The 10,147-nt window shown below is 30.8% G+C and overlaps 1 protein-coding gene across 5 annotated transcripts; it reads left to right on the top strand.

Annotated features, from left to right (window-relative positions):
- The first annotated feature begins 259 nt into the window (after positions 1–259).
- LOC120069533 (DEAD-box ATP-dependent RNA helicase 58, chloroplastic) lies at positions 260–5,596 on the top strand. Of its 5 annotated transcripts, XM_039021316.1 has the most exons (10): positions 260–714; positions 822–915; positions 1,038–1,151; positions 1,372–1,494; positions 2,002–2,106; positions 2,345–2,503; positions 2,600–2,668; positions 2,783–2,872; positions 4,566–4,706; positions 4,985–5,596. In XM_039021316.1, the coding sequence occupies exons 1-10, from the start codon at positions 452–454 to the stop codon at positions 5,246–5,248; spliced, it is 1,422 nt and encodes a 473-aa protein (XP_038877244.1). In that variant the 5' UTR covers positions 260–451; the 3' UTR covers positions 5,249–5,596. The 5 variants fall into 5 exon arrangements, with proteins under 5 accessions (XP_038877244.1, XP_038877252.1, XP_038877261.1 ...); XM_039021324.1 differs by lacking the exon at positions 2,002–2,106; XM_039021333.1 differs by lacking the exon at positions 260–714 and having other exon boundaries at positions 820–915; positions 1,042–1,151.
- Positions 5,597–10,147: the final 4,551 nt, after the last annotated feature.

Genomic DNA, 10,147 nt, shown 5'->3' with positions numbered 1-10,147 from the left:
ATTTTAAAGATTAAATTACAAATTTAGTCATTGAATCTTGAAGTTTGTGTGATGAACTTGTAAAATTACAAATTTAGTTTTTACACTTTTGAAATTTATAGAATTCACATATTTATTGAATACAAAATTGAAAGTGTATGGTCTAATATAAATTCAAATTTATATTAACCAATTTTTATAAAATTTTGATTCGTCAAACATTTTAGATACAAAATTAAAAGTTTATAAATACAACCTTGAAAGTTTATTAAACACTTTCGAAAACATCTCTAATTTAACCAATCTTAAACCTTATCCTTCTCCAAACTTTTCCAGACGGTTAGGTTCCACAGTATTACGCCACTCACAAACTACAAAGCACCGACAACTTCACAACCGGCGCCGGCGACTCTCCATTACAGCCCTTCTACCGTCTTCCTCTCAGCCCCAAGAGACTCTTAGTCCGATTTCAATGGCTGCAACTCTTCTTCCCACTGCCAAACTCCATCCCCCTCGGCTTCTCCTCTCATCTGAAAGGCGTTTTCCAGTTTATTTAGCCTTTCAATTACCAAATTTCATCAATAGCTTTGGACCCATCTGCTCCATCTTTAAATTTAGGCCTCCGCAAGCCCTTCTGAGCTCGTCTTCTTTAAAGAACGTAGCCGATTCTAATTTCGAGGTCTCCACTCTCCGTGAGATCTGCAATGGACATGTTCCCGAGCATATACTGCGCAGGCAAGTCTCCATATTCCATCAAATCTTTTGAGTCCACTCTTAATCTATCATTTTGTCTTATGGGGTGTCTTCTTTTTCCTTCCATTTTCTTCTCTTAAATAATGTAGGACTGAGGAAATTGGATTTGTTGCCCCAACTGATGTGCAGAGGCAAGCTCTCCCAGTTCTGTTTTCGGGTCGGGATTGTGTGCTTCATGCGCAGGTCAAGTCTATGTATATAAAGTAATCTTCTCGGAGAATGCACTATTTTGGTTGTTTGTTTGTGTAGTATTTTGCAATTCCGTATACTGCTCGTTACTTACTCAGTTACTCTTATACTATTAGACAGGTTCTGGGAAGACGCTGACATATTTGCTATTGATATTTTCTGTAATCAACGCTCATAAATCAGCTGTTCAAGCATTGATTGTAGTACCCACACGGGAGCTAGGAATGCAAGTAAGATTGGACTCTTTATCTTCCAAATTGTGCTTGGACTTTACGTATTTACTTCTTTCATTTGTTCTTATTTTTCATTCTATAGTTCTGAAATTTGTTCTCTGTTTCTTTGGTAAAAACTCATTTGGCAGAGTGACAAAAATAAGTGGTGGTGATTTGATTGATTTTTCTTACTTTTTTATGGTAATGTTGTTTTTTGACCTGGTGGAATGGAAGTCAGGTTACAAAAGTTGCTAGGATGTTAGCCGCAAGGCCTCCTGATTCTGAACATGGGCTAAATTCTTATGTTGTCATGGCTCTTTTAGATGGAGGCTTGTTGAGGAGACACAAGACTTGGTTAAAGGTGCTGCATCTGTTTCTCTTCTTAAGTAGACTCAATGGCTTTTATGTGAAGTTGTCAACAAACTGGAGAAGGGTTTTGGGTTAGAGAGTGTTCGATATATTTAATTACTTGTTATTTCTAAAAAAATATATTTAATTACTCGTTTAGAGTATATGTTTTCATGGCTTGTAGATGTATGGGTTGGTCTAATGGTCAATAAGGACTAATATAAATATTAAAATACTTGGAAGGAGTAGATACAAGCTATGGTTGTTACCTATATCTTACGAATTTCCTTCGCAACCAAATATAGTAAGGTTAGATAGTTGTCTTATGAGCATAGTTGATACTCAAACACTCACAATTATAGACAAAAAATGCATCGCCATAGCCAACTTCGTTTGAATTTCTGAAGTTTCACAAATGACCCTTGATTGTTGTTTATTTCACCTTCTCAGTCTCTTGGATTGTGATAATAGAAGAAAAGTTCTCATCTAGAGTATAAGTTTGAGTTATGAAAATTTGCAGGCAGATCCCCCTACAATACTGGTGGCAACAGTAGGGAGCTTATGCCAAATGGTAGAGAGACAATTTCTTAACCTTGGTTCACTGAATGTGCTAGTAATTGATGAGGTACTTGCAAAGAAGTCTTATTTCCTGGTAGCTTTTTGGCACATACTTTCTGGACAGATCGTGAGATTGTACGTTGTGTAGTAATGTACTTGTAGGCTTGCAGCCACAAAAACAACTTGCTTAGGTTATTACTCAAATGTCTTTAAAATAAATAAATAAACATCATAAAACTGCTAAAGTAAGCTTGTTTTGGACTTCTATTTCAACTTGACATCGTTTTTTTCCATTCACTTGCCAGGTTGATTTCATGTTTAGTTCCTCAAAGCAAGTTAGTTCCCTAAAAAAACTCTTGACATCATATTCTTCATTCAATAACCGCCAGACTGTTTTTGCAAGTGCGTCAATTCCACAGCATAGGCATTTCCTTCATGATTGTATACAGCAGAAGTGGACCAAGGTAGATGAAGTTCTTTTTGGTCATTTCCAATTTGTGATGCAATTCAGCCATTAACCTCATTAGCTTGATAGAATTTTCCCTCTCTTTCTCTTGCAGAATAATGTTATCCATATTCATATTAACCCAATTCAGCCCATGCCATCATGTCTACTACATAGATTTGTGGTACGAAATTTTATTGGGAGTATCCCCAGCCATATCACTGGACATTGAATTTCCTTTTTCTAATATTTTTTTATTTAACTTGCTGAAATATTATCTTTTGCTTGAGTTTGACAGACATGTGAGAAGAACAAAAAGCACCAAGCCTTCCTGTCCTTATTACTAACAGATAAACCCCAGTCTGCAATCATTTTTGTCAGTGAGCAGGTTTGTATTGATTGCCTTATAATGAAAAATGACCAAGTAAATAAGTTGAATATTCCAACAGCCGTCTTTGATAGAAGCTTTTAGATTCTTCATGTTTTACTTTTGGTAAGAAAATCGAGCTATACCTATGAAGCACAGACATAGATACGAGATACGGATACGATAGGATACGACAATACGCCAATTTCTAAAAACTAGGATACTAATACGTTGAAAATACGTTTTCTTTTTCTTAAAAAAAATCTAAGATATAGATAAACTTAGCATACAAGTTAATGACAATAGTATAAAATATAGTACGAATACTGTAATACAATACAAAAAGTAACATCTAAGATGTTGAAGTAAAATAGTCAATAAAATACAATAGAAAAGTGAATCATATTGATTAGAGAAGAAGAAGAAAATTTGAGGGAGAAGTATGAAGATTTGAATTGTTGAAGATATTTAAGTGGGTTATATTTTGCTAGACTTTGTGAGGACTCAAATGTGAAGATGAAAATTAGATGATTCTAGGGTTTGATCTTTTATTTTTCTTTTCCTTTTAATTTTGGTCTCGAGTAGTGAGCTTTTTAAATAGGCTGCTTAGTTTTAGATTGGGAAAGATTAGATGAGTTGTTTATCTTTTTTCTTTAAAAGAAGGTAAACATAAAAATAGATACGTCAAATCGCGTGTCAGATACGTATCCAGGAAGTCTAGAAGTATCGGTATTTGATGTGTCTGATACGGATTCTTTATCTCATATGAGGTATCTGTGCTTCATAGAGTTATAACATGTCAAATTATATTTGCTAAAAATCATCAACGAATTGAATGCTCTTATTTTATTTTATTTTTTTTAGAATAGGTGATATTATTATACAACAACAAAGGGGATCCCATAGCTCGGGATCAAGGCATCAAAGCAACAAAACACAAGCAAAGATAGGACTCGACCGAAACAAAGCCAAAACAAATGCAAACCAACACCATCCACCTGGGAGAAAACAAATAAAAGGAAACAATACCCCACCACATGGGACCAACAACCAAATAAAGAACAGTGACAAGTACAAAATTAGGAGAAACATCTGTAAACGCACTAGATAAGACCGAGAAGATCAACCCGCCAGGAAGCAGCATGAGCACAAACCGTAGAGACCATAAGGTAAAACAGAGCAGACACCGTCCTCGGTCTACCCCCATGAAGCTGGTGATTACGCTCCTGCCAAATGTAGTAGATGGAAGCACACCAGAAGACACGGAACAACTTACTACGCACCCCCTTACCCGACCCCACTCGGCACAACCAACTCAACTCAACAACCTAACCCGCCACTCGATGAGTCAAACCCAACTGACGCAACACACCTAACCACACCTCTCTCCCTTGACACAACTCAACTCAATTGAATGCTCTAATTGATTAATATCCAGGAAATGATTTTTAATATTGGCGGTTTCAGTAAGGAGGTTCTAAATATCATCCACTGTTGCCCTTGAAAAATTAAAATGGAGAAAACATATAATCACAAAACTGGACAAACGACAAGCGTAGCTGTAGCTGCATACCTAAGCCCTTTATAGATTCTTCATATTTTTAGGTCTGGAACTCTGGATTTCAGGAAAATCTAGTTCTAGAAAGCCAATCCTTTCAATTTTATAAAATTGAAGAAATTTAACTTGTCTGATTCTGTTACATTGGATTTGCAGTCAGAGAAGTCAAAGAAGGCCGGAAAGATTCCACCAACTACCTTGATGATTGATTTTTTGAAGACTTCGTATGGTGGTTGTTCCGACATTATCCTTCTCGAGGAAGATGTGAATTACAATTTACGAGCATCTTCCCTATCGGTACGCTTCATATGCAATCTTCTGATAACCATTAACCGAGTAGGGTGTTAAAACTGCAGCGGGATCAGTTAACTGGGATGTGATATCTGGTCTGATATTCTTGCTCCAATTAGTTTAAATAAGCATGAGTTTTGGAAATATTCTTTCCTCAACCACTGCATACCATCACTTTTCATCCACTATTTCCTGCCTAACAATGAATAACTCAACTCGGGTTTTACATCGAAGTTGAGTCGTTGACACATTTTTTTATTTGAATTGTTGATTTTTGGATGCAGGAAGTGAGACAAGGAGGGAGTTATCTTATTGTAGCAACTGACATAGTGGCCAGGGGAATTGACTTGCCCGAAACAACTCATATATACAACTTCGACCTGCCTCGATGTGCAATCGACTATCTTCATCGAGCTGGGCGTACAGGTAGGAAACCATTTTCCGAGGAGAAGTGTGTGGTTACCAACCTTATAACATCAGAAGAGAGGTTTGTTCTGCAAAAATTTGAAAATGAAATGCTGTTTATCTGTGAGGAGGTGGTTGTTTAGAGAATGAATCTCAACTTCCAACATTTATATGGTGCTGACCAGGGTTGAAATCTCATATTATCCTTTAGTTTTGAGCCAAAGTGATTATGGATTTAATTATGGCCTCCCATTGTTATTTTAGTTTGAACTGTTTGAAGAAGAAAAATTGTAATAAGGACGGCTTCTTCCACCGCTGCTAAGTAGATATCTCTCCGTAACCAACCTGCATACGGACAACATCAATGATTATATAGGTTTTGATTTTGTTTCTAGAAGATAGGCTATTGGGTTTTTGGTTTTCGGTGTTAGAAAAATAAACTTATAAACACTACTCTCACTGGTAAATTTTCATCATCTCATATTCTGTTATTTACTTTTTACCGAATATTTATAAAAAAACTAAGAAAGGTACCTCAAAACTTGATGATTATTTAGTTGAAATTAGACTTATAAACATTGTCTTCATCTAGTCACTTTTTTTGTTTGTCATATACCTTTTAGAGTATTTTTAAAAAATCAAGCCCATTTTTTAAAACGAAAAAAATAGTTATTGATTTTAGAATTTAATTATGAATTAAAATGTTTCGGTAATAATGTTGAAATCCATAATTGAAAATTTTGGAAGCAACAAACATAAATCTTAAACACTAGAAACTAAAAATGAAATTATTATCCAACAAAGATTTAGGCGTCGTTCGGTAATTATTTATTTTTGGTTTTTGGTTTTTGGTTTTTGAAAATGAAGTCTATTTCTTCTCTATTTTTTATAATGATTTACATCTTTCTTAACTACATTGATTGAATTCTTAGTTAAATTTCAAAAACAAAAATAAGTTTTTAATTCTTCTTTTTTAGTTTTCAAAATTTAACTTCGTTTTCTAAATCATTGATAAAAAGTAGATAACAAATAAAAAAATTTAAAGATGAAAGTGGTATCTATAGATTTTATTTTCATAAACAAAAATCAAAGATCAAATTGTTATCAAATGGACCTTTATTTTTTATAGTCATTCAATTAAATAACAAATTTGGTCCGGAGAAAGTTAAAATGTATCTATTATTTGAAATCTAGATTTCATCCTTATAGTTTGATAACAAATGAAGAAATATGGAAGTATAAGTAGTATCTATAGATTTAATTTTTAAAAACAAAAATAAAAAATCAAATTGTTACTAAATGGACCCTCATTTTCTGAAGTCAAATATAGTCATTCAGTTAAATAACAAATTTGGCTCTGTTCTTTGGAGTTAAAATGTATCTATTATTTAAAATTTAGATTTCTATATAGTTTGATGAAGCTCAATTATGAGAAGCATACATTTCAAAACATAAAAAACTAAAATTGAAATTGTTATCCAAAGGTGCTTCTTAAATCTCCAATGTCATTTTATGTATTAAAAAGAGAGAATCTTTTAACTCATGATAATATCAAATGAAATATTAATGTTAATTCTTTTTAATAATTAATTAAATTTTACAAAAATGATCAACAAAAACTTAGCTCAACTAGCATATGTATGTGCTATGAACAAAGAAGTCTGTGGTTTAAATCTCCCTAATCTAGTTTGTACTAAAAAAATTTGCAAGAGTGAACATAACTCGATAATAATTGACATTAATCTATACTATATTAAAAGAGGATACAAGTAGGAGAATTTTCACTTTCCTATTTTGCCCTTGATTTTTAATCATATCCACATTATACCCCTTTAATAGTTAGATATAACCTTTCCTTTTCACGCATGATGCCCTTTCCTTAAAACACCTCTTTGCAAAAAAGACAGATTTATCAAACATCTAAGACCAGATTGATCTTATTTTCTACTCACTTCACCATTTCAACAAAAAAAAAAAAAAAAAAAGTAATCACCATACTACATTTATCTTTTTAAGGAAATTTTATTTATCTTCTATTTTAATTTATATTTGTTTCTAAACACTTTGTTTCTCTTTTTCTCTGTATGTATTTTTTTCTACATTTTACTTTTCAGAATCTTTGGAAAAAGCATTATCAAACAAAAAAAAATGTAAATCATACTGTGCTTACTTCAATTTACCATTTCTGTAAAACATTTCTACATTGATTTTTTTAGAAAATTTTTATTTTCTTTTATTTTGATTTTATAGTCATTCGTGAACACTTTGTTTCTCATCTTTTTTCTATTTCATAGTTTTTTTTGTGTGTTATTGTATGTGTTTTTTTCTGTACATTTTTTTCTCAGCATCTCCGAAAAAAAAAGCAAAAAAATGCAAGTCATCCTTTATATAATTCAATTTTTTCTTTTAATTCAGATTAAGGGTTTATTTTTAGAATTTAACTTAAATTAAGAGTTTTATTTTGATGGAGAAGATGAGGAAATGAGATGAGATTAACTTGAGAAATATAGGGAAGAGGAAAATATGTAAGAGGAGTACTTGAGAATCTTTTGAATATTTTTTTTAAAAAAAATGTATTTTCTATTTTGATCGAGAAGAACTTGTTATGATCATGTGAAGAAGTCAAAAGGAAAACGAAATTTGAGAAAATTAGGGAATAAGAAGGTGTGGAGGAAAGGTTAAGAATATTCTAAAAAGTGTAAGTATTTCTTTAGCCTACTTTATTTTTTTAAATCCACGTGAGAGGTTTTGATTTTATGAATGTTGAGGAAATTGGGGAGAGAATGATCAATATGAGAAAATTAGGTAAAGGAGATATGGGGAGAACATTAGTGAGATACTAGTTAAAATTTGACTTCCTAATTTTAATTTTATCTCAATTTTAAAAACTATATCTTCAAATTGCATCATGATTCATATTTTATATTTATTTTCCTCTTAGTTTTAATTTTCCTTGTATTTTTTTATGACATCATAAATTTATAACTACAGCTAATATATGATAAGTTAAAACTTTTTGTTAACCTCCATTGAATTAATGAATGAAATAGGATAAACTATTATCTTGAAAATAAGAAGATTCATTTAAAAATAATGATGATAAAATATAGATTTTTTCATGACCTTGTCATAAATATTAAAATTGAAATTTTAAGAATTGTGACAAAAAGATGTTTAATGTTTTACTTATACATGAAGTATTTATTTTGCTATTTTAAATATAACACTAAATTAATTGTTGGTAATATATATATATATTGACAATATTTTGTTCCTTTTTTAAATTTTTTTTTTTTTTTGTATAATTTTATAGAACAAACAAAATATTTGAAAAAAAAAAAATAACTACCCCAGTTATTTAAAAATTATTTTTTCAAATTATAAAATATTTAAGTAAATATTAAAAATTAGAATTTTGAGATTTGGGGCAAAAAAAAGGTTTAATATTTTACGTTAAAAATTATAAATTTTGTAACTATTTTAATATTTTAAATGTACAAAATTGTTGTAAACTTTTTTTAATGGTAACAAGATTGTGTTCCTTTTTAAAAATGATTTTTTTTCTTCATAATTTATAAAACCAACAAAATCTTTGAAACCAAAAAAAAATTAACTACCTCAGTTTTTAATTATTACATTTAATATACACTTAATAAACTGATAAATAAGACTATCTTTTTCTTTTAAAAAAAATTTTAATCAAAATTTTTGAAAATGTTTAAAGAAAAAAAACTTATTTTATGAAAATAACAAGGACACTGGTCAATTTTTTATGGAAGTAATGATAATAAGAAAACACTGAAATCAAAATTCTTATATTATTATCATCATTTTTTTAGACAAAAATAGACCAGAAACAATAAATTAGGAAAAACAATGATCAAATTTTTAAAAGGAAATCCACCTATGGTGGATGACCTTCAAGATAAATTGATATCATTCAATGTCTACGGGCATATATAGCAAGTTTGTGAGTAATGAAATTGCAATTGTGATTAACAAAAGGCAAAACCTTGGATTGCCTTGTTAGATATATTTAAATAGTAATATGTTTAATTAAAGTATGAGCTATGTATGTGGATTAATAATTTATCACATTTTATTAAATTGGGTCCTATTATGTAATCTAATTAATTAAGACTCTAGATTCCTAATTGAGTATGGACTTAATAGGTAGAAGCTCATTCCTAGTTAATTAGGGTTTAATGGGAACCTTAATTGAACTAGTATATAAAGAGATCTTAGGGCTATGGTCCCTAATATACCAAAACTTTCTTGAATCCCATCTAAAGAGATCCCACCAAGGACATTCGGAGTTTTGGTTGAGGAAGACCATAGTCATCCATCATAAGAAGTTATTCATCAATTTTGCAATGGAATCCGGTATGTTATTCTTGACAATTTGACATGAATTATTCTGGGTTTATCTATTCAATATAGATATAAAGAATTTATGCTAACAAGTGGTATCAGAACATGAATTTCATGTTGGATTATTAGTTTATACATTTTTCATTAGCATTGTTGATTAAATTTGGGTTTCGGTAAAGAATTTAAAGAATTTAAAAAAAATGGTCGGCTTACTATAGTAGCGTTGTAAACTCATCAACGATAGGATGAAAATCTCGGCGGTCATTTTTTTCTTTGGCAATATGTGTTCTTGCAACCCGTATTCTTGTCTGTAGTATTTGGCGTACCCATCACCGATTATGTATGATGTGCTAGTGGTGGATTAAAGTAAATTTTTTTTTGTTGATTATTTTGATTGAATGTGGTTTTCTAAAGTTTTTTTTTTTAAGAAAAAAAAAACCTTAGATCTATTATTGTCAAAATTAAGGATGTTCAGTTCAACATTCTTGACAAAAGTCCACCAATGTGATGAAATCCACTGGAAAAAAAAACTGAATTGTGATTGGTAATTTTGGACACTGTGGTTTTTTTTAAGGTTAAAAAAACTAATTGAATTTAGTGAATTTATTTTTTAATAGTTTGATAATATTGAATTTATCAACTATTTGGATTAATTGCTGATTGAACTTCTT

Source organism: Benincasa hispida, chromosome 1, assembly GCF_009727055.1.
Source record: "Benincasa hispida cultivar B227 chromosome 1, ASM972705v1, whole genome shotgun sequence".
Lineage (NCBI taxonomy): Eukaryota > Viridiplantae > Streptophyta > Magnoliopsida > Cucurbitales > Cucurbitaceae > Benincasa > Benincasa hispida.
The sequence above is the reverse complement of the archived record's forward strand: the minus strand, read 5'-3'. Positions and strand labels throughout refer to the sequence as shown.